Below are 26,181 nucleotides of genomic sequence, written 5' to 3' on the forward strand. Positions count from 1 at the left end.
GATCCCGGCGCCCAGCATACCGGCACTGGGATCCTGATCGCCGGCATGCAGGCAGCGGCGTGAGCACAAAAGAGCCCCTTACAGGCTTGCTGCACCCGCCAAGCTGCAGATATGGTGGCGCACTACGCGTGCCACGGTATTTATTTTTCCTCCAGGGGTGTCGTGGACACCCCAAGAGGGAGAATAGTTGTCGGTATGCTGGCTGTCAGGATTCCGGCGTCAGTTTGGTGAGCGCCGGGATTCCGACAGCCGGCATATCAAATGCCTCCCCTCCTGGTGTGTCTATCCTGTTGCATACCTTGGTGTCATCTACAAAAAGGCATACTTTGCCTTCAGTACCATTTGCAATGTAACCAATAAAGATATTAAAAAGCATTGGTCAAAGTACAGATCCCTGGGGTATCCACTGGTAACACTTTTTTCCTCCTGTGAATGCACTCCATTTACTACAACTCTCTGGTTTCTATCCTGCAACCAAGATCTTATTCATTCAACCGATCTTAGTATCCAATCCCAAGCTTTTGAGTTTATTTAGCAGTCTGCAATGTGTGATAGTGTCAGAAGCCTTACTAAAGTCTAGATTAGCTATATCTATGGATCCACCTTTATCTATTACTTTAGTTACACAGTCAAAAAAGTCAATAAGGTTTGTTTGACATGATCTACCCCCAGTGAATCCATGCTGTTTGGGATCCTGTAAATTGCTGGATTTCCGATAATCTACAACTCTTTCTTTTAAGGGTATTTCCATCAATTTCCCTACTACTAATGTATGGTTCACTGGTCGGTAGTTGCTTGACTCTTCCTTGCTTCCACTTTTGTGCAGTGGGACTACATTCACTCTTTTCCAATCCTCTGGAATTACTCCTGAAGCTAGTGACTGGTTGAATAATTCTGTTAATGGTGCCTTTAAGCTCTTTTAGTATTCTTTGATGTATCCCATCTGGCCCCATTGATTTATCCACTTTCAGAGTTCTGTTAGGACCTTCTTCTCTGTAAATGTACTTGTTTCATTTTTCTGAATATCCCTGCAACTTAACTGTGGCCCCTTGTCCTCTCTTTCAGTAGTGAATACTGAGCAAAAATAATTAAGATGATCTACTATTACATTGTCTCCCTCAACAAGATTCTCACTCTCTGTCTTTAGTCTTATTATTCTGACTTTTATTTTTCTCCTTTCACTTACATACCTAAAAAAAGTTTTGCCTCCTTTACCCACTGACTGGGCCATTTTCTCTTCAGCACAACATATCATGGCTAGTTGTTGTCACTAAGGTGTCATTCAGATAGGTTATAACCCCATGCCTCAAATAGGTTACCAGGACAACCAGTAGGGAAAGTTGACAAGCAAAAAGGAAGGTCTTTGTACTAATAATTGGGTGTAGACTGCCTGTACTGATGTTTTGTATGAGGTTTTGAAGGTTTAGTTGCTGCTATTTGGAGTCAGTCTGGGTTCCCATACAAGTGTATGGTTATTAGCGAGGTTCCATGGAGCACTAAGGCATAGGTCTGCAAACTCGGTCCTCATTACCCCACACAGTGCATGTTTTGCAGGTCTCCTCACAGAATCACAAGTGAAATAATTAACTCCACCTGCGGACCTTTTAAAATGTGTCTGTGAGTAATTAATACACCTGTGCACCTGCTGGGTTACCTGCAAAACATGCACTGTGAGGGGTCCTGAGGACCGAGTTTGCAGACCTATGCACTAAGATGTGGCTCATCGGGGAGTCAGTTAGATGTAAATAGCCTTTGCTGTGTGGTACAGATGTCCTTGAAGGTCGTCTACTTTTTGTGCATTTTCTTCTTACTGGTGTACTGATATTCCTAGACGTTACCACTTCTTCTGTTGAATGTTTATGGCTATTTTACAAAGCTAGTTTATTGCCTACCTGACCCTCTCCATGAGGGAGAAAATGCTCTGTTCCTGGACTTTCCTGGTAATGTATGATTGCCATCACCTGTGGTGAAACACCTTTCTTAACAATTAACTAGCTCACCACAAGTAATGGCAATCATACATTACCAGGAAAGTCCAGGAACAGAGCATTTTCTCCCTCATGGAGAGGGTCATGTAGGCAAGTATGGTTTATTGTAGTGATGTTTAGCTCTTATCTTGCAGTGGGTAACAGATACTCAGTTGTGAGTATACAGCTTCTTCATGTATATACTGTATCAGTGATGAGCTGTGCAGGAGATTTAGAAAGTGCTTATATTACCTGAGAGGTAGGTGAAAGTTGTTTAGTGTAAGGGTCATCATGCAGTACAACAGTGCATGTTATGTGTTGTCCGGGTAGGGATAAAGATGTGTGTGTGTGTGTGTGTGTGTGTGTGTGTGTGTGTGTGTGTGTGTGTGTGTGTGTGTGTGTGTGTGTGTGTGTGGCGGTGGGGACGGGGTGGGGCACTGTGTAGGAGAATTAAAAAGGGATAAAAGATGTAGGGAAAAAAAGGCATGTACAGTAGGAAGACTAATGAAGTTTGTTCAGGACAGAAAATCTACAGTAAGGCACTTCTGCTCTCCTGACTGTACTCTGATCAGGAAAATAGCATTTTTTTGCAGCCAAGAGTAACCTCTTTAATGGCCACCAAAGCTTCAGCCAAAAGCAGCAGCTGAGAGAAAATGACCATATACAACAGAAGCACCATGGCCAATCCTTACAACATTTGTAAATCAAAAGTTACTATTCCTATTTCTGCCACAAATGGATGTGAAGTTGGCAATACAGATGGTGTAATGGTTAGCATTACTGCCTCACAGCACTAAGGTCATGGGTACAATTACCCACATGGTCTAACTGTGTGGAGTTTGTATATTCTCTTCGTGCATGCATGGGTTCCTCCGGGTGCTCCAGTTTCCTCCCACACTCGAAAAATATACTGGGAAGATTAACTGGCTCCTGACAAAAAAAAAAAAACAACCCTAGCGGGTACATGTGTGAATGTACGTATGTTTAGGGCAGACTAGATGGGCCAAGTGGTTCTTATCTGCCGTCACATTCTGTGTAAATGTTTCTATGATAGAGTTTAATTGTTGTAATGGGTTGATTCATACTCGTACTTCCCTGCTCTCCCAAAAGGAGCGGGAGACTCGCAATTTTTCAGGTAGTCCCTGGCATCGCCCGAAGGGTGGGTGGTACTCCTAGTGAAGTGCGCTGGATGGGGAGATAATATTGGGAATAGTGGGTTCTTAAGGAGGAGGTGAGGCTAAAATGATGCGAAGAGCCCAGTCCCACCCTTGAAGTGGGTGGCTGCATCTCCTCTCTAGGCTTCTCCTGGAGAGGAGCAACTAAAAGGTCGGCAAGTAGGGGTTGCTGACATCTTCCTTCCTAGTACTGTCGTATTGATCTTCTGCAACTTCTTTCAGCAAAACTGTTCTAGCCAATGCTTTGGTAGCTCTAGGTGACTAGCAGGCTTTTCATGCTACAACATACTGTATTCTCTCTTGAGGGAACATGTATCAAGCCTTGGAAAGAGATAAAGTGGAGAAGTTGCCCAAAACAACCAACCAAACGTGCTAGAAAAATTACTAAAGATGGATGGATGTTTTGGGCAACATTTTCTCTCCAAGGCTTGATACATCTCTCCCTTAGTATCTTGACACCCAATCAGATCTCTAGGAAATTGTAATGTTGTTTGCTTTGCGACCCCAGTAATAGCAATGTCAAGCTTAATAGGTTCTTCCAAAAGATGCATACAGCCTATGTGTTTGTTTAAAAACAATTTCTCCTTCATGAGGCCATTGAGTCCTTCTCCTAAAAGACCTCATGCTATATACAGAAAACACAATGGAAGTTCATCATCTGATATATTTCATTTTTGCTCATTGTAACCTCAGCACTTAGGAAAGCTACATCAGGGGATCCAACTGAACCAACTTTAGACTGGGGAACTGGGAGTATGGCCTCTGTGCCCACACAGTACCATACACTGGACCAAAAAGTTTTATCTAATCAGTTCAAGCTGAAATCTTGCCAGGGGCAGCATTAGTAGTGGAAGTGAATAAAAACTGAGAACCACATATACTGAGGAAAGCAGAGGCATCACACCACATACTCTCCTTTTCCACCTATAGAATCAGAATCAGAATCAGCTTTATTGGCCAAGTATACTTGCATATACTAGGAATTTGTCTTCAGTTTGCTATACAACAGCCAAGTAGGTAACAGATAAGCAGGTGGGGGGGGGGGAGTAAAGTCACACAGATAGGTATACCGTAGGGACACAAGTTAGTTACATGTACGTCTAGTCAGCCAATGTTCAGGAGTTCAGCAGGCGGACCGCTTGGGGAAAGAAACTTTAGTGCTCCTCATGACTTCTCGTTGAAGATCCACAATAAAAATAGGTACTCATACCCTAGACTTTCTACTACTCATAGTCACTGCAACGAACAGAGCATAAAATCAGCTGCCACCACATTCAAAAGAGGATTCAGGACTCAAAGCAGTGCAGAAGAAGGCTGGCAGGAGTCAGCCACACAAATAGCGTTTACAAACATCCACAGAGGCATAGACAGGACAGACTGACCTCTTTCATCAGAGAGATTTCAGAATGATGTGGTCAATTTGCATCCATCCTGAATGCTCTTCACAGGGGCAATGTACAATGTCTATGCAAATTGAACTACAACACCAGTGGAAAACTCTCAGACATCAGCCCACAGTCCAGGGTGCTACAGGCTCCCAAGAATGTGGTTACAATCTGCCATGCTGGCCTGGGTATAAGCGTAGATGAGCAGAGTCTGAGAGATCTTACCCCAATGGTGAGGGACATTAAAAATAACAGAGGTACACTAAAGGACATGGGAGGTTTCAGAATTCAAAATTATTCTCCATACATGGTACAGGAGGGATTAACCCATCAGTGACCACTGTGATGTATAGATACAGGGAAAATTTACGCAGTATATCTCATAAAAGACTTGAGAAGCCAGAAACATTTTCTGTGTCCTAATGATGAGAACACCACAGTGAAATCACGTTATACATCTATATAGCCTGGACGAAATTTCAGGGCAGGAATAAAACTAATGATGGTAATGGTAAGAATGTAATAACCGTGTATTTGAGTCAATCGATCATATTGCACCGTAATACCTATTACTGAGCTGATATAACCCTTCTGACAAATTGTCAATATTACTGCAAAAGTTTACATGAATAAATGTAGGAATTTCAGTATAACATATCTTATAGCTGGTGATTAGCGCTGCCATCTCTTATACCTGGAGAGAAGCTGTCAGGGTGTCATATTCATGATGTCAGTTCCATCATGCCAGGTCTGATATAATTATATATATATATTTATTTATTACCAGTTATTTATATAGTGCACACATATTCCACAGCGCTTTACAGAGACTATTTTGGTCATTCACATCAGTCCCTGCCCCAGTGGAGCTTACAATCTATTTTCCCTACCACATGCACACACATTCACACTAGGGTTAATTTTTGCTGGAGCCAATTAACCTACCAGTATATTTTTGGATTGTGGGAGGAAACCCACGCAAGCACGAGGAGAATATACAAACTCCACACAGTTATAGCCATGGTGGGAATCAAACCTATAACCTCAGAACTGTGAGGCAGTAATGCTAACCATTACACATCCGTGATGCCATTATCAGTAAACCCAAAACATACCTATATAAGTAACATGTTTTGTTCCAAGCAGAAAACAATGTATTATAATAAGATAATGCTCCATAATCTTTAAAGTAAACACACTTGTACATTAGTATATATTCTTGTGCCTTTATAGAGCCATAACCACCTCAATGACTTATTATATCCTAACATTTTACAGAAGGCTTGAAACAATACCTGATATAACCTGTAGTGAGAACAATGAAATGCTTAATATGTTATGAAGGAGATGTATCAAATCTTGGAGAGGGATGAAGTACCAACCAATCAGCTACTGACTGCCATGTTACAGGCTGTATTTGAAAAATGACAGGAGCTGATTAGTTGGTAGATTATGTCTCGCCACTTTAGCTCTCTCAAAGGATTGATACATCTCCCCCTATATTGTAAAACAAAAATTCTAGCCATCAAGGTGAGCCCATCAGCATTGCTGTGTCCCTGTCTGAGCCATGCATAGAGTATAATACATAGAGTATGTCATAATTCTCACCCAGATCTGTAATCTTATCATTGGTTTCAATACTGGAATGTATGTTCCGCAGGTCCTTACTTCAGCAATCCCTGCCATCCAGCATGCAACACATGTCCTGTTTGATCGGCAATATTATACAATGTAAATAAAGTAACAAGTTTGCTGCTAACCTTAGATCATCACATGCTTCTTCATCGGAGGAGAGCGCGGATGCCGGGTTATTGAAGACACTCCCGATAGACTGACTGGGTTTTAGTTTGCCCTCCTGAAAACCAAGTGAGGAACTTTTCTTTTTCTTCTTGCCAAAAAACTTCCTTAGAGGCCTAAACTTCCCTGTTCTTTTCTTTTCTGCAGAACACAAGTGAGAAAACACACACACACTGTTATCAGGATTACCTCTAAGGTATGGTCATACAATCACCAAGCCTAAGATAGTACAAAGTCAAAGTACAATTACTAGACGTATAAGCAAACAAGTGTTCCATATGAATGTCTTGCTTTGCCACTGAGGCTGAACTAAGATTATAAAGTCATGCGTCAATACACGCAGATTTCCAAATCACATCACAGTCAGCCTCTGGCCGCATAATGCACAGCTCCCCGGACACCCAATTGCAATTTGGTGAGCCGCTGTACTAAAATCAGGAAACTTCTATGATGGTAAAGTGGAATGCAAAAATTAACATCATTGCTAGAGGCTTAAGGGGGTTACACACGGAGAGATCCGTGCTTAAAATCTAATCAACAACGGTGAAGTGAGCGACCTACTCACTTCACCGTTGTGTGAATTGAGCGCCCCCCATCACGCTGTGCTAAGCGGGGGGGAGAGATGTGTGCTGAGCGGTCTGTGTTAAGATCGCTCAGCACACATCTCTCCCGTCAGTACCCCCCTTTAGGGGAGATTTATCAAATCTTCTAGACTAGTGTGACTGTGTAGTAATGTTGCCTGTAGCAACCGATCAGATTCCATCTGTTATTTTATAGAGTGCACTAGATACTGGAAAAGGCGTAAACTTGTGTAAGGTATTAAAGTAAAATAAGGTATGCCCTTTAGACTTTTTTTTTTTTTATATTGCAATTTACCTTGATCAAAGCAATTTGTCTATAATCCTGGTGGCTTTGTTGCTGAGATTCCCTGCTCGTGCTACACATCCTCAGTGCTCAGTGCAACAATTAACTGTACTGCGATTGTTCAGGCAAGGCACTTTTTATAACCATTTTGTTTATCTGGCTATCTCTCATTATTTTCCTTTTAGCTATAATGTTTCCACTCTAATAAACAGTAATTTAATTTATATTCCAGTTGCAGCTGCCCAACTGCTGAGTATTTACTGTACACAGTTATACTTATTGTTGCTTGACAAGGGGGAAGATAATATGAGACCATAATGCAACATCTAACACAATCTAGGAAACAATAAAAACAAGGATCTGCAAAATATGAACAAAGTGCAGTTATAGCTACAATTGTTCAGAGATTGGTTTATTGGTTTTTAAGTGGAAAATAATACACGTTAAAACAGCAGAACACATGTAAATGACATCTAAATGAATTGTGCACAGAGCTGGCTTTTCCCAAAGCATTCTGTGATTGGGAAGAACAGATTCTGTCCATCTCATTTAATTAGATTAGAAATGAAAACTGTCAGCCGTTAATATCGCTAATAACCAATAATTGCAGTATAAATTTCTTGTCCTCAGTGACCTTTGCTCTGTGGCCTGGATGAGGTTTTTGTGGCAGGTGGTTAAAGGATGCTATGTAAATATTGTATACTGTATCTTCCTTATGAAGGTTGTTTGAGCGAATTTGCATTTAACACAAGTCAGTGACAGCATTCCGTTGCAGATCTATTGGCCCGTGTCCCAGACTATAGGGACTGAAGTCACATTTTCAGTTATTTCCAAATACGTGAAAAAAAAAAATACATAGAGAGGAATTCCATTGCGGGTGACTACATCTGCCCGGCGGAATCGGCGCAGCAGTAGTGTTTGCTGCCCCATTGAGTAGAGAGCACTTTTGAGCGAATTTGGCATTCGGCCAGGGAGGAAAAGGATGTGAGAAGCGGTGCTTTTGCCAGCATTTAAATTCCTCGGCAATGGCACTTAGCACCCTTCGCCTGGAATTTGTATTATATTCAGGATTTCATTTTAGAGTACCAAAATCTTAGAAAATGATTTATTCACATCTGCCCTTTCGCCAGTGTATCTTACACGCTAAGCCCTATCACAGACACCCCAGGGACAATTTCAGACAAGTAATGCACCATATAGTTGCCAGCTGTACATTCCTGAGGATAGAAATCTGTCACTGGAGATGACCCCATCCTTCATTACTGACCCACTGCTTTATGCATTTCTCTTAATGTGTGTTAGCTGCTATTCTTAAAGGGTGTGGATCATTCGGTTGACCCGGAAGAGATCCCAGAAAGAAGAGACCCCAAAACATGCCCAAGGTTGACATGGTCAAAGGGTCACCACAGGAAAAGATCAACATGAGTTTTTTTTATGTTTTTTGGTCCCCCAATTACTGCGCCGCGTTCCCTCTCATCGCGCGCTTCACTCACCATGCTTTAGGAAAGGTTATTATTCCCAATCGTAGTTCATGTAGAGAAAAGTAAGTATGAAAAACTTGAAAAAAAATTTTTTTTTTTTTAAATGCATGTCGACCAGTGTCACATCAATCTTGTGACCATGTCGACCTTATTACTAACTATCCTCTGCATACCTTTTCTTATCTAGGCTTTAGAAGTTACTATTTATGGAAAATGTGAATTATAAACCCCACAAGTATAACATTGAGTATATATACCATGATGGATATAAGGTGTGCAGATACAGTATAGGGCATGTGCACGGATGATGTACAGACTACAAGGGGGAAAGTTACATATACAGATTACAAGACTGCTGCTTCCTTCATTATAAAAATGTTACTGCCTGCAGTGTCGGACTGGGGGCGTGTAGGGCCCACCGGGGAAATGCAGTGGTAGGGGCCCTGCGCTCTCCTCCCCTTCCGTCCCTCATACAGGGGGAGCAGCACAAGAGTTAGCACTGTGTGGGGCACTGTATCGGACACTGCAGGGGGGCATTTTATCTGGCGCTGTGGGGGGCATTTTAAATGGCACTGCGGGGGAATTGTATCTGGCACTGGTGGGGGCATTGTATCTGGCACTGGTGGGGGGCATTATTTGTTTATCTGGCACTGCTGGGGGCATTATTTGTGTATCTGGCACTGCTGGGAGGTATTATTTGTATATCTGGCACTGCTGAGGGGCATTATTTGTATATCTGGCACTGCTGGGAGGCATTATTTGTATATCTGGCACTGCTGGGAGGCATTATTTGTGTATCTGGCACTGCTGGGAGGCATTATTTGTGTATCTGTCACTGCTGGGAGGCATTATTTGTACATCTGGCACTGCTGGGAGGCATTATTTGTGTATCTGGCACTGCTGGGAGGCATTATTTGTATATCTGGCACTGCTGGGAGGCATTATTTGTGTATCTGGCTATGCTGAGGGGCATTATTTGTGTATCTGGCACTGCTGGGGGGCATTATTTGTTTATCTGGCACTGCTGGGGGCATTATTTGTGTATCTGGCACTGCTGGGAGGTGTAATTTGTATATCTGGCACTGCTTAAGGGCATTATTTGTATATCTGGCACTGCTGGGAGGCATTATTTGTATATCTGGCACTGCTGGGAGGCATTATTTGTATATCTGGCACTGTTGAGGGGCATTATTTGTGTATCTGGCTATGCTGAGGGGCATTATTTGTGTATCTGGCACTACACGAGAGGGCATTACTTGTAGTTGTGGGGCCATGTCCGCTTTTGTGAGGCCACACCCACTTTCGCAAGAACACACGCGCATTGGGGGGAGGGGGTAGATCCTTCAGAGGTTTTATTTTCCGAAAATAGCTCACACCCCAATTAAGATTGGAGACCACTGCATTAGAGAGTGCAACTTTTTGTGCCCCTTCATAAATATATACAGTAAATTCAGCTGCTGCATGCATGATAATGTACCAGATTAATAACAGCAATGCACTGTAGAAAATACACCACTGTCCAGTATAAGGTAACATTTGTATAATGTATAATTCAAGTGCACAGTCTGGAACCTGATCCGTAGAGTAGGAGGTGGGCCCCCAGGCAGTGGGGCCCACCGGTGGTTTCCCCTGTACCCCTGTCGGCCTGACTGCCTGCATTTATAATTTGGAATTCTTGAGGAGAAACGTAAAAAAAATGTCTAAATAAAAAGTGATATCCTGCCGAATGTATTAAAATACATATGCATGGACAGAGGCTGACCATGAATGTGCATCGGCCGTCGCTGGGAAGGGGTTCATAAAGAACACTCTCCTGGTAATTTTGACAATATGTAGCCCATAGGCAATAGCGGTTGTCGCCATCTTCACATTCCTAAGATTGTTAAATCCAATTTCTCAGCAGCATTGAGCTCCTTCTGTCTGAAATGAAGGAATTGTGGGATTACACTGTTACACATAGGAGGTTTTGCATTGATACATTATTACACAATGTATTATAAATTACTGTTCTGTTGAATACTGTTTCTCTTCACAGCTAGATTTTAGTACCGTATTGTAACGCACAGTTTGTACTGTTTAATTAATAAGTCACCTGGTGCCAACGGAATTCACCCAAGGGTTCTCATGGAGCTACACTCCGAATTAGCAAGACCCCTATATTTGATTTTCAATGACTCGCTTACATCAGGCATGGTCCCCAAAGACTGGCGTTTAGCGGAAGTAGTGCCGATATTTAAAAAGGGAAGTAAAGCCGAACCAGATAATTATAGACCAGTAAGTCTTAGTGGGTAAAGTACTGGAAGGTATTCTAAGGGATAGAATACAGGAGTTTCTTGAAACCAATAAGGTTATTAATAGGAACCATCACGCATTTGTGAAGGATAGATCATGTCAAACAAACTTAATAGGCTTTTATGAAATAGTGTGAACCCAGATCAGGGTGAAGTGGTGCATGTAATATTTTTAGTCGTTGCTAAAGCTTTCAATACAATACCTCACATGAGACTTATCTACAAATTAAGAGAAATTGGGCTAGGGAGCACAATATGCACTTGGGTTAGAAATTGGTTGAATAATAGGGAGCAACGAGTGGTGGTAAATGGAACGTTTTCAAATTGGACTAAAGTGCCACAAGGGACCACTATTGTTCAACATTTTCATAAATGATCTAGAATTAGGTCTAGAGAGTACAGTGTCAATTTTTGCAGACAATACCAAACTGTGTATGGTTATAAATTCTGAGGAGGATGCTGAGACTCTTCAGAACGACTTATTTAAATTGGAAACATGGGCAGCAAAATGGAGAATGAGGTTCAATATAGACAAATGTAAAGTATTGCACTTTGGTAGCAAGAACAAAAGCACTACCTACATACTAAATGGGGAAAAACTAGGGGATTCTGAACTGGAAAAAAGATTAAGGGGCTCATATAGATAACACACTTAGCAGTAGTACCCAAAGTAGGAATGCAGCAAAAAAGGCAAACAAGGTATTAGCATGCATAAAGCGGGGAATTGATGCAAGGGATGAGAGTGTTATATTCCCATTATATAAATCACTAGTAAGGCCTCATCTTGAATACTGTGCACAACTATGGGCACCATGCTACAAAAAGGATATCCTGGAACTTGAAAAGGTTCAGAGACGGGCAACCAAATTGATTAAGGGTATGGAGATGCTCGAATATGAGGAAAGGCTTGCTAGGCTAGGCATGTTTACACAGGAAAAAAAAGGAGCTTAAGATGGGACATGATTAATATTTACAAATATATAAGGGGCCAATACACAGAGCTACCGGGAGATTTGTTTTGGGTAAGATCATCACAAAGGACACGTGGACACCTGCTTAGGTTAGAGGAGAGTAGATTTCGCACACAATGACGGAAAGGTTTCTTCACAGTAAGGACAATAAGTATTTGGAATTCCCTGCCTGAGAGTAGTAATGGCGGACTCGGCAATTACTTTTACGAATGGGCTAGATAAATTCCTAATGGATATGGATATACAGGGTAAATCATGCACTATAGTAAGTAAGAAATAAATAAAAATACAAAAATAAAAAGGAATAGACATGACTACTAAACATTCACCACAGTTAAAATTAGTCTTAAAATTATTACAGTGTAGGAGATCACTAACAGGCTGGACTCGATGGACAAATTGTCTTTTTTTCAACCTCAGAAACTACGTTACTATATATTGTATTTTCGGGAAATAGCCAGCAAATATTTGCCCACATTTATCAAGCCTTGGAGAGTGATAAATTGCACGGTGATAAAGTACCAACCAATCAGCTCCTAACTGCCATGTTACAGTCTGTGTTTGAAAAATGACAGTTGGGAGCTGATTGGTTGGTACTTTATCACATTGTAATTTATCATTCTCCAAGGCTTGATAAATCTGAGCAATTATTTGATAAATAGTCCTCAAAATACGTTAAACTCTAGATAATAGCCAAGCAGTCAATAAGGACTGGTCTCTATAATTGCTCTGCTAACCACAACCCCACCCCTCCCAGAAGAGTGAGCCCAACACAGATTATGCTGGGTATAGAAAGGTTGGATATGTTTGACATTATTTACTATTTATATACACTAGTGAGTCTGTAAGGCGACTCAGCACATTACATCTCACTGGGACTCCACATAGGCAAACCGCTAAGTAAAACCATATAGATCACATCCAGTTTCACCATGCTGTTTGGCCTAAACCAAGGTTTGCAATGCGCCCAACAACTTATTGTATAGTAAAATTGTTCATTTAGCTCTGAAAACTGCATGCGAAGTGAAATAATGGAAAATATTTGGCAATGTTGACAGATCTGTAAGCAGTACATGTTATGAAACTGACGGGCCTGACACACAGAGGCAACCATGCACCAGGGACGTGCGGTGAGCTAAATCGCTCAGGAGGCACTGGCTAGCACCAGAGACAGATTTACATGCAATATATGAGCCAAAGCGTACATGTGGGCATTATACACAGGAGCAGTAGTATAAACTCCTGGAAATTTCGTGAGTTTTGATTAGAGATGTGCGGAAAAGTTAGCAGTGCCTCACCTGCCATAGACTTTTTACTCCAGAGTTTTGGCTATAAAAAATATTAGAATAATGCAAAAAAATTATTTCAAATATATTCTTTGTATTTTTCATATACTTTATACAGTCAAAACTCTGGTACAAACGTTAGTATGACAGGAAAGGCTCTGCCTCACCTGCCTCGCCTCACCTCACCGCACGTCACTGCCATGCACACAGGATAAACTATTAACCTATAAACTATGGAGACTACATCTACATACATATGCAAATGAGGAATTGTACTACGCATGTGTCCAAAATGAAAAAAACAGGGACACTTCCAGTCCTGAGAAGTCTTTAAAACCTCGGACAGTTCCTGGAAAATCAGGATCATTTAAAACGATGTCACTTTCTATTTTACTCCACGTAAACTTCCAGAATGCACCCTAAATTTGTCTCATGAATGACAAAAAATTAATGAATGCTGATGTAAAAAAAACCCAATAAAACTGGACTACAAGAGATAACAAACCTACTTTACTAATTAAGATTTCCAAAATATCAACACTTATTCATGATGAGAAAATCTTTCTAAGTTCATTAATGTAATATTTTCACAACCTTTGAGTTAAACCTCCCGTTTACTATTTATACTCTGCCAATTCAAACACAAAGTCCACATTGTCTTACATGGTTTATGGGGTCTATTTACCAAGCCTTGGATGGAGATAAAGTCGCTGGAGATAGAGTACCAGCCAATCGGCTCCTAACTGTCAGTTTTTAAACACTGCCTGTGACATGTCAGTTAGGAGCCGATTGGCTGGTACTTTATCTCCATCCAAGGCTTAGTAAATAGGCCCCTATGTCCACTAACGTAATAAGGATCATATTCTACAAGTGATTACAATGTAGCCCCTGAGGAGGCTGCAGCAGGACTTGAGCACCCAGGGGTAACAAATCATTTTTATCTCAGTAAGAAAAAAGAGTTGGACACCTTTTTCTACCAGTTCAGATAGAGAAACGACATTTCCCCAAAAGGTTCAGTATGAATGATCGTCGGAAGGGAATCACCATACCAACACTGACATCCAATCTGTAAATTCTCGACACGGGCAAGGTAAGTATGTTCCCCCCTTTCCGCTACACCCTTACCCTCCCTTCACGCAGTCTAACCCTGACCTCACCCCAGGAGCTATTCAATAAATGGCCTTTCCACTCATGGTAAGCCCAATGACTCTGCATCAAATGTGGAATCAATGGGTTTCCCTGCGCGTTAAAACTCAGAGGCTGCCCTATTATTGCAGAATTTTGCTCACAACTCCCAAAGCTGCCAGGAAAAGTCCTCTAGGTCTTAATGTGTGAGGTAAACCAAACTAATCCCCTTTTCCCCCCAGAAAAAAAAACCCGGGTCCAGTGACCTGGGAATCCAACCTTGGTAGTGACCTGGGTTGGACACCAAATGACCCAGGTCCCGTTCACACTGTATGGAGTGCATGAAACTTGGGCCATAACCCAGGTCCAGCCTGCGGTGTGAATGGGTGTCAGCTTGAAACTTGTGTTCAGTGGATCCAGAGATTTTGGTCTGAAAGCGGTATGATTGAATGGCTGGCATTGGTAATTAACTGGATCCCCGCCCCCCCCTTCCCCAAATGGCAAAGCAAAAGGATGTGAGAAAGAAGTAACCAGAATGAGAGATACAGGGGGTCTAATTACTAAAGTGCAGGTTTTTAGAAGTTGAGATGTTGCCCATAGCAACCAATCAGATTCTAGCTAATATTTTCTAGAAGGTGCTAGATGATATGTAGAGTCTGATTGGTTGCTATGGGCAACATCTCCACTTCTAAAAATCTAAATTTTAGTAAATATACCCCAGGGAGTTTAGCGGAGAGATGAAAAGTGAAATCTAAGGAAAGAGCATTAAGTGCTAGTATAGACAGGGAGCTAGTGACAGGAGATAAGAGAGATTACAGGATAGTCTAGAGATAAGACACAAATCAGAGTAATAGTAAAGAGAAGGCAGACAATGCTGGCAGACGAAAGACAGATGTGGAGGAGAAAGAGACATAACGATCTATTCAATTGAAGTCGGAATTGCCATCAAGTCGGAAAGACTGCAATTTCCAACTTTTTTTGGGTTGAATCAGCATGTTTAGTTTGCAGATATCCGCGAGATCTGTCCGCTATTGTGCAGTGTCCGCCTCAGAAACAGGTCCTAAAATACACTGTAGACTATGGGGTCTATTCAATGCATGTTGGATCCTCTATTCTATTCTATTAGCGGCCAATTCCGACAGTTTTTGGCCCGTTTTCGACAATGCTGATCCAACTTAAAAAAAAGTCGGATCAGCATTGTCGAAAATGGACAAATCCTGTCGGAAATGCCCGCTAATTGAATACTGCACTGTCGGATCCATGGTGGCCACCAGGCCTGGTGCTACCCGCTCAGCAAAGGGATGCAAAGCAGGTAGGCGCTGGGTAAGAGGAGCGCTCTGCCTGCTTTGCATCCCTGTGCTGCGCCTGGGACCCTGCTGCTGCTGCCGGCAGCATGATGAAGCATCCTCCTTCCTATGACAGTGTTATGTTACACTCCACGGCCCAGCCCGAAAAGGGGGCGGAGCTACACTGTGCCAGGGGGCGGAGCTACATGGGACCAGGCTGCAGAGGAGGACAAACAGAATGGTAAGTTGGGGGAGAGTGACTGAAAAAGTGTGTGGGTGGGGGTGTGTGTGGGGGGGAGGGTGTGCGTGTGTATGTGGGGGGAGGGATGTGTGTGTGGGGGGGGGGAAGGGGGGGAGGCAGCAGCTATGTGTGATATGTATTTATTTTTTTTTAACAACAAACCATGTCCTCCACGGAGTCCAGAGTGGGCCAGGTCAGCATTCAGCAAACCCCACCCCTCCAGCTCACCCAATGTGATCGCAGCAAGCCCCTCAAGCACCTCATATTGCTGCTGCTGCAATCAGCCACGCTGTGCCCCTCCGCTGCCGCCATGAAGCACCCCCCCCCCCCCCCCCCCCCCCGAGTCTTTACAGCTGCGGTGATCGGCACACAAGGGGAAACGCGCTCGCCTGGCCCCAAGTAAGCAGACCAGCATTGTGGTGGCCGCTGTGGGCAGAGAGAGACAGGCAGCGCTGAGGCAAATATCTGGTATCCCGAGTGGGCGGCTCTGAGCAGTGCACAGCAGGTCAGGTCATTCGGCAGGGGGAGGGTACGGGCCGTGCTGCAAGCTCCTAGGGTAACATACCCACTGAGACTCCAGGATCTCGTGATATTACAGACACCCTGATGTCACGCTGTACCCCCCTCCTCTGTGTTCTGTCACTGTGTCACCCACCCGTGTCTGTCACTGTGTCACCTCCCCGTGTTCTGTCACTGTGTATCCCCCCCATGTTCTGTCATTGTGTTTTCCCCCATGTTCTGTCACTGTGTCACCCCCCCTCGTGTTCTGTCACTGTGTCATCCCCCCCCCGTGTTCTGTCACTGTATATCCCCCCGTGTTCTGTCACTGTGTATCCCCCCCCATGTTCTGTCATTGTGTTTTCCCCCATGTTCTGTCACTGCGTCACCCCCCCTCACGTTCTGTCACTGCGTCACGACCCCGTGTTCTGTCACCGTGTCCCCACTCCCCGTGTTCTGTCACTGTGTCCCGACCCTCCCGTGTTCTGTCACTGTCACCCCCAACGTTCTGTCACTGTGCCCCCCCCCCGTGTTCTGTCACTGTGTCACCCCCCCCCCCTCTGTGCCCTGTCATGTCACTCTGTCACCCCCCTCCCCCAGTTTGTGTTATGTCATTGTGTCACAATCCCCCCCTCTGTGTTCAGTCCCAGTCACTGTGTCACTCAGTTGCTGTGTCGACCCCACCCCCACGTGTTCTCTCACAGTCACTGTGCCGCCCTCCCCTAGATACCCTGCACAGGGCCGTAACTAACACTGTGCCAGTGGTGCCTGGCGCACTGTGGGCACAGAGCCGCGGGCAGTAGTCTCACGGACCTGCCACCGCTGCACTATCAAACACATGGGAGGGAGGGCGCAAATTAATAGTTTGCAGGGAGGCGCCGAACACCCTAGCACCGGCCCTGGTGGCCACCTTTACCTTCACAAATGTGACTGGGGTCTGAGTGGGGCAGCAGCATGTCTGTTCATCAACAGCCTCGGTCACAACTGCTGCTGTGTGTGTGACACAGAAGTGTGAAAACAGAAACACAGCCTGCTGCTGTGGCTGGGGACAGAGTGAGGGCCGACTGACATGCTACAGTGGAGCAGCTCACCGTCACAATGAACCTGAGGTACCAGATGTGTCTAAAATGAAAGTTCAGGGAACCCTATACGCATGGGGCTTCTAAGCAAATGAATGGTCACTGCACCTAACTGGTGGTCATAATAATGTGACTCGACCATGTATAATCAGTAAACTGGTACCAAATACCTACGTTTTCCACACTGACTTACCATTATAATACATTTCATAAAACATTTCATAAGTTTTCCATATCTTTATATTCTCCTGAATTTCCAAATTTGGAGTTTTGTTAGCCAACCTGTGGTAAAGATTTGTACTTTAAGGATGATCCATGGCCCTCATTCCGAGTTGTTCGCTCGTAAGATTTTTTCGCAACGGAGCGATTAGTCGCAAACTGCGCATGCGCAATGTTCGCAGTGCGTCTGCGCCAAGTAAATTTGCAAAAGAGTTTGGTTTTTTACTCACGGCCTAACGAAGAAATGTCATCGTTCTGGTGATCGGAGTGTGATTGACAGGAAGTGGGTGTTTCTGGGCGGAAACTGGCCGTTTTATGGGTGTGTGCGAAAAAACGCTGCCGTTTCTGGGGAAAACGCGGGAGTGGCTGGAGAAACGGGGGAGTGTCTGGGCGAACGCTGGGCGTGTTTGTGACGTCAAACCAGGAATGAAACTGACTGAACTGATCGCAGTGGCAGAGTAAGTCTCGAGCTACTCAGAAACTGCAAAGAAATTTCTTTTCGCAATTCTGCAAATCTTTCGCTCGCAATTCTGCAAAGCTAAGATTCACTCCCAGTAGGCGGTGGCTTAGCGTGTGCAAAGCTGCTAAAAGCAGCTAGCGAGTGAACAACTCGGAATGAGGGCCCATGTTGCAAAATTCGGCCTTCCCAGGAGCGATTGCAACCGGGGAAAAGTAACCTCACAGGCCATACATATACTGTTTGTCAATACCTCAGAGCCAATAACTTGCTGTATACTGCTTTCCTTCATACATTTCTGTGTTCTAGAACTTTATGGATGAACTCAGGGTTTCAATGGTAGCCCAAAACAACCAGCTCCTACATCGAGCTCAGCAATATCTAAGGCCCATAAAAATATCCAGATAGTGGAAAACTGAACTGATTCCCATCTCTTCTCTTAGTACCCACTCTAAGAAAGAGCAAAAGACTTAAAAATCAAAGGCACAAGACATTCAACAGTCCATGGGAAAACATTAAAGCAAAAGCAGACTGTATATCCTTTCACGTCAGTACTGCCCTATGCTCCAACCATCTAACATCTAACCCAGTGGTTCTCAACCGCGGTCCTCAAGTACCCAAAACAGTTCATGTTTTCCAGGTCTCCTCACAGGATTGCAAGTGAAATAATTTTAAAATGTGTCAGTGAGTAATGAATACACCTGTACACCAGCTAGGTGACCTGGAAAACATGAACTGTTGGGGTACTTGAGGACCGAGGTTGAGAACCACTGATCTAACCCACAAGTGACTGCATCAAAGTATATAATATTGAGCTTATCTCTTCATTAGTCTCATCATTCACTGAGTTGCCCTTTGTGAATGTCTATTTATCCTGGTCTCTTTTTTAGGAACCACATTCAATTGGTTTCCCCGATGCCCAAGCACGAATGCAGCTGGTCACAGAAGCAGAGTCACACATTCAGAGCATCACAGATGCAGAGACACACATGCAGTGGGTCACAGAAGCAGAGTCACACATTCAGAGCATCACAGACGCAGAGCCACACATGCAGCGGGTCACACATATGGTACAGTCACACATGCAGCAGGTCACAGAAGCAGAGTCACATCTGCAGGGGGTCACAGAAGCAGTCACACATGCAGCAGGTCACAGAAGCAGAGTCACATCTGTAGGGGGTCACAGAAGCAGTCACACATGCAGCAGGTCACAGATACCGGGGGTCACAGATGCAGAGTCACATATATAGAGGGTCACAAATGCAGCAGGTCACACATACACAGAGTTTTAGAAACACACATAAAGTTAAATCTTACCTTGCAGTCCTGTAGTTTAATACCCCTTTCAGACCGTGCAAGGCGGGACGCACTCGGGAGCCGTATGTGGGTGCTTCCCGGGTGCAACCCGCCTGAGCCCCTATTTGCCACTGTCGGGTTGGTGATGTCAGCAGTGACGAGGGCTGCGTTTGGAGATCGCATGCTCTCCAAGAGCCGCCTGTCCCTATAATGTGCACATGAAATGGATCGCATCGACCCGACTTTCCCGTTCACATAGCACAGCGAGCCAGACTGAACACGTGTTCAACCCTGCTCGCTACCCGAATTGAAATACTGGGTCGCTAGACCTGGATTATTTCAACTGTCCCCTTTCAGACTGCACAGCAACATGGGTTATGCGCGCTCATGTGCAATAACCTGTGTTAAAGGGGTATAAGTTGTCACTGGGAGAGACGCGATTGTAGCAGCCCGCTGTCCTATCTACCATGATACCTGCAGGTAGGAGCAGGAGGACTGCACAATGGGCCCTCTAGCTCCACCCCCTCTCTGGAACCTGCCCACTCCCTTTCCTCATCTGCTTACTGCCGGGCAGTCCTCCAGCCCTACACTCAGATCCCTGAGAGAGGGGACATGTTCAACCCCCAAGGGAATTTCGAGGCAACAGTTCCAGAAATCATCATTTAAAATGGCACAGGCCTGGCACCTGACCATTTTATAATGCCTCCTATCACCCACTCTCTTTTAGTTTAATTCTTATCCCATTGGCCTAAGTTAAAAAGTTCCAGTGGGAGTAAAGAAAATACTTTCATGTACTCATAACTCCAAATCTGTCCTTAACGTCTTGTTTAAAATGAGCCCCTGTCCTTTCAAAACATATATATAACATCCCTACAGATGATCCTTCAGATTCCCAGGGGCGGATTTAGGGGTGAGGGCAGACAACAGAAACGGCCGCCCCCTGCCTGCTTAATTTTATTGTTTTCATTGATTGGTTATAAGCCTTCATTTGATGATAGCCAATTTAATAGATTAATTAAAAAAAAGGCACTATGATTTTTTTTCTTTCAATGATGTATACATATTTACAGTTGGATAGCTTACAGGGGTGGTATGTGCATCTCCTACCCGTTTACACTCCATTCCAGGTGGCATATGGTACAGTACAGTGAATATATTTTGCAGTTACTGTACTATTTGAGCTGACAGCACCAACACAAGCATCCAAGTGCTGCCCCCAAACACGTGCCACCCCTAACTCACGTGCCTAATGGGAAGTTTGCCACTGCAGATTTCATGTCACGCTGACTCACTCTCATAGCCCCCCAAGTGTCCCCCTCTATATTCACATCCATCATGCCTCGCCTCCTATTGTACACACAGGCACCAAACTGTCTACTGCCCAGCCTGTTACACTCTAACGGGTCCAAACTGTCTACTGCCCAGCCTGTGACACTCTAACCGGTCCAAACTGTCTACTGCCCAGCCTGTGACACTCTAACCGGTCCAAACTGTCTACTGCCCAGCCTTTGACACTCTAACCGGTCCAATACCCTCTTTGGGGTAGACACAGTCACTCTCATTGCTAAGAAGACTAATGAACAGGCACAGCAGGGTGCAATCAGGGCATTGGCACACAGGCTGTATATTAGATGCATCTATTGCACCAGGTATATGGCTGGGGCGAGCACTTGCTGATGATTATGACTATGTGAAAAAGCAGATGGATAGATTTGTTAAACTCTGCATACGGCTAATATATTTAGTTCCATGCGCGACATGGGAATACAGTTGCAGCAGACTTGTGTGCAACTGTGAATCGTCTACATAATAATTAATGTTAACACTAGCTATTTCTCAAACACTCCCAAGAAAGACACAAAGTTGTCACAGGTTGATTTACACTGTTAATAACTGGTAACATCAGTTTAGGGGTCTACTACGATATCCCAGCTGTTGGGATCCCGGCGCCCAGCATACCGGTGCTGGGATCCCGACCGCCGGAATGCCGGCAGTGGGGCGAGTGAAAAAGAGCCCCTTGTGGGCTCGCTGCGCTCACCACGCTGCGGGCACCCCAAGAGGGATCCCGGCACCGGTATGCTGAGTGCCGGGATCCCGACAGCAAGGATATCGAATGCTTCCCGTTTTCTTAGGGCAGGGCCACAGCATAAATACTGATATCCAGGGAACCAGCTGCTTTACAAAATGAGATGCCCTATTGAATAGTCTTATGGGTCAATTCAATTAGCCGCAAGGGGGGCAAGTTGACGTTGCAACAGCGTAGAAACAGCGACAATGGCAGATGAACTTGCCTACCTCGTGGCCCGAACTCGCCCATCTAGCATTTTTTTTGTACGCAGCTGTATGGGGCTGCAAACAAAGAGTCTCAAGTTCAGAGCTACCATAAGTGCGGTGTATACCCCATAGCATGTTGTAGGGCAGGGGTGGCCAAACAGTCGATCGCGATCGACTGGTCAATCGCGGACATGCGACCAGTCGATCGCGATCCGCCGCCCAGCCACCCGAAGCCGCGCCTCTCCTGCCTGCCGCTCTGCCTCCTCAGTCTGGTCTGCGGCAGTGACGGCCGAGTGTATAGCTCAAATCAGGTGCCGGTTCGTTAGCCAATGAGAGCTCGCGGACCGGCACCTGATTTGAGCCATACACGCTGCCGTCACCGCCGGAGATCAGACTGAGGAGGCAGAGCGGCAGACAGGAGAAGCGCGCGCTGCGCTGCGCTCTCCACACACAGCACGGTGAGCTCTTCTATGGGGGCATATCTGGCACTGTGGGGGCACATAGCTCAGTGGGGGCATATCTGGCACTGTGGGGTCATATGTGGCACTGGGGGCATATCTGGCTCTGCGGGCACATGGCACTGTGGGGGCATATCTGGCACTGTGGGGGCATATCTGGCACTGTGGGCACATGGCACTGTGAGGGCATATCTGGCACTGGGCACATGGCACTGTGGGGGCATATCTGGCACTGTGGGGGCATATCTGGCACTGTGGGGTCATATGTGGCACTGGGGGCATATCTGGCTCTGCGGGCACATGGCACTGTGGGGCATATCTGGCACTGTGGGGGCATATCTGGCACTGTGGGCACATGGCACTGAGGGCATATCTGGCACTGGGCATATGGCACTGTGGGGGCATATCTGGCACTGTGGGAGCATATCTGGCACTGTGGGGTCATATGTGGCACTGGGGGCATATCTGGCTCTGCGGACACATGGCACTGTGGGGGCATATCTGTAATCTGGCGCTGTGGGGGCATATCTGTAATCTGGCACTGTGGGGGCATTTCTGGCACTGTGGGGTCATATGTGGCACTGTGGGGGCATATCTGGCTCTGCGGGCACATGGCACTGTGGGGGCATATCTGGCACTGTGGGGGCATATCTGTAATCTGGCGCTGTGGGGGCATATCTGTATCTGGCACTGTGGGGGCATATCTGGCACTGTGGGGGGCATATCTGGCACTGTGGGGTCATATGTGGCACTGCGGGCACATGGCACTGTGGGGGCATATCTGTAATCTGGCGCTGTGGGGGCATATCTGTAATCTGGCAATGTGGGGGCATATCTGGCACTGTGGGGTCATATGTGGCACTGGGGGCATATCTGGCTCTGCGGGCACATGGCACTGTGGGGGCATATTTGGCACTGTGGGGGCATATCTGTTATCTGGCACTGTGGGGGCATATCTGGCACTGTGGGCACATGGCACTGTGGGGGCATATCTGTATCTGGCACTGTGGGGGCATATCTGGCACTGTGGGCACATGGCACTGTGGGGGCATGTGTATATGGCACTGTAGGGGCATATCTGGCACTGTGGGGGCATATCTGTGTCTGGCACTGTGGGGGCATATCTGGCACTGTGGGCACATGGCACTGTGGGGGCATGTGTATCTGGCACTGTGGGGGCATGTGTTTGAGGTTTTTACCTGTGGGGGCCAATGTGTTATTTCGTGTGAGGCAGCCATTACACTCTGCGCAGCAAGGCTACATCCCTTTTTTTTTGTGTTATACCACGCCCACTTTTTGTTATACCACGCCCACTTTTTGTTATGCCACGCCCGCGCTATTATTCCTCCTAGGTAGATCACAAAAGCTTTTTAGCTTTCACAGTAGATCACCGACTCCAAAAGTCTGGCCGCCCCTGTTGTAGGGTGTAGGTCAAAGTTTGAGATTACTTCTTGAAACACAGCTCATCAGTGAGAAGATAAAACCAGGCTGGCAGAGGTCACAATGTTACTTTCATATGAATATTAGCTCAATGGTACTCTTCCTCCTGCCAACTGGAAGCTGCTGAGACTAAAATAAGGTTGCACCTTGCTCAAAGATCTTTACTCTGAGCCAGCACCTTGGAGTGTTTCAGGAGGTTATGAGTCATGTGATGCAGTGCGTATAAGCAGTGCTACAGGTGACAGGGGCAGTGACATAACAATGTATGGAGGCAAACAAGAAGCCACAGACTGACAGTGTGATAGTAAACTGACAGCAGGCAACATGTGAGGCTCTGTCAATTCCATTGTATTATGCCACTGTACGCATTCAGTAACATGCCATGAATATTAAATGAATCCCTTTTCTTAGAATTATGTGACATTTTGCAATCTGTGGTTATTTTTGATACGAATCGACAATCATTTCATCTCTCTGTTTGCTTTTATGACTCAGATTAACATTTTATAAAACAAATTAAAAACAAATATAACAAAGAACATCAGTCGCTGTTCTCACAACAGGAGGTGAAATGATTGCACTGATTAGAAAAGTATTTTTATCCTTGTATTCACATTGCATTCAAATGTTTAGTTATTTGACATACACGTTAAACAAAGTTAAAGTAGAAACTGAAAAACTAGTAGCAAAGGAAAGCAAAGCGAATCCCAAAAAATTATTTAAATACATTAATAGCAAGAGATTAAAGAAGGAGAGTATAGGCCCTTTAAAAGACAAGTTGGGAGTCTTAAGCAAAAATTATAATGACATAGCGGACACACTAAATGAGTTTTTTTCAACAGTATTTACTAGAGAGGACCCAATTCAGGGACTAACACATAATCTCAATAATGAGAATATCCCACTGATAGGTACTTATTTAAGCGAGAAAGTAGTCTGTGACCGATTAAAACATTTAAAGATTAATAAGTCACCAGGTCCCGATGGTATTCACCCAAGGGTTCCAATGGAGCTTCACTCTGAACTCACAAAACCGCTATTTTTGATCTTTAAGGATTCAGTAATATCAGGTATGGTTCCCAAAGACTGGCGTATAGCGTAAGTAGTGCCTATATTCAAAAAGGGAAGTAAAGCTGAACCAGGTAATTATAGACCAGTTAGTCTTACATCTATAGGGGGGAAAGTATTGGAAGGTATTCTAAGAGATAGTATTCAGAAGTTCCTTGAAGTCAATAAGGTCATTAAAAGGAATCAACATGCGTTGTGGTTAATGGATCTTTTTCAACTTGGATTGAAGTGCTAAGTGGTGTGCCGCAAGGCTCAGTATTAGGACCGCTATTGTTCAATATTTTAATTACCGACCTAACAGAAGGTCTAGAGAGCATGGTATCAATTTTTGCAGATGATACCAAATTGTGTAAAGTTATAAATGCGGAGGGGGATGCTGAGTCGCTTCAGAACAACTTAGTTAAATTAGAAGCTTGGGCAGCGAAATGGAGAATGCGCCTCAATACAGACAAGTGTAAGGTAATGCACTGTGGTAACAAGAACAAAAATAACACCTACATACTAAATGGGGTAAAATTAGGGGATTCTGTACTGGAAAAGGACTTAGGTGTCCTCATAGATAGCAAACTAAGCAGTAGTATCCAAAGTAGGACTGCAGCAAAGAAGGCTAATAAGATATTACCATGCATAAAATGGGGAATTGATGCTAGGGACGAGAGTATTATACTCCCGTTATATAAATCACTTGTGAGGCCACACCTTGAATACTGTGTACAATTCTAGGCACCTTACTACAAAAAGGATATCCTGGAGCTAGAAAAGGTTCAAAGGCGGCGACCAAACTAATTAAGGGTATGGAGACGCTGGAATACGAGGAAAGGCTTGCAAGACTAGGCATGTTTACACTGGAAAAGAGGAGATTAAGAGGGGACATGATCAACATTTACAAATATATAAGGGGACAATATACAGATCTTGCGCAGGACCTGTTTTTGGTTAGATCAACACAGAGAACTCGTGGACACTCGCTCAGGTTAGAGGAGAGGAGATTCCGCACAATACGGCGTAAAGGCTTTTTTACGGTAAGGACGATACGTGTTTGGAATTCCCTGCCTGAGGGAGTTGTAATGGCCGACTCAGTCAACACCTTTAAGAATGGGTTAGATAAATGCCTAATGGATAAGGATATCCAGGGTTACGGGGCATAGTCATGCACTATGGTTATTATAAAAAAGAGGGGTAAAACGTAACGGCAGTCATCAACTTCAGTCAAAATTTTATACAAAATAATCGTGCATAGGAGACCACAAATAGGTTGATCTCGATGGACAATTGTTCTTTTTTCAACCTTAGATACTATGTTACTATGTTCTCCGTCCATTTAGGGTATTTTTTTTTTCTATGCAGCATTGGACCCTCGCGGGCTCGCTTCGCTCGCCACGCATCGGGCTCGGTGTCTCGCTCCGCTCCACTTTGCTCGCCACACTTTACTATTCCAAATAGATTGTGACATGGACCCAGGGGGTTATGGGAAAGGTCCTCTGCACGAAGAGAATCTAGACGCTACCATGGATCAGCACATG

General features: G+C 44.7%; 1 protein-coding gene across 2 annotated transcripts in view; it reads right to left on the minus strand.

Moving 5' to 3' along the window:
- Positions 1–26,181, minus strand: part of CRACD (capping protein inhibiting regulator of actin dynamics) — a 318,205-nt gene that overhangs the window by 130,587 nt on the left and 161,437 nt on the right. For both annotated transcript variants that reach the window (XM_063920884.1, XM_063920885.1), the window contains one exon: positions 6,288–6,465. In XM_063920884.1, coding sequence (XP_063776954.1) covers positions 6,288–6,465 — 178 coding nt within the window. The remainder of the gene's footprint in view (positions 1–6,287; positions 6,466–26,181) is intronic.

This window comes from Pseudophryne corroboree, chromosome 1 (genome assembly GCF_028390025.1).
Source record: "Pseudophryne corroboree isolate aPseCor3 chromosome 1, aPseCor3.hap2, whole genome shotgun sequence".
NCBI classification, from domain to species: Eukaryota; Metazoa; Chordata; class Amphibia; order Anura; family Myobatrachidae; genus Pseudophryne; species Pseudophryne corroboree.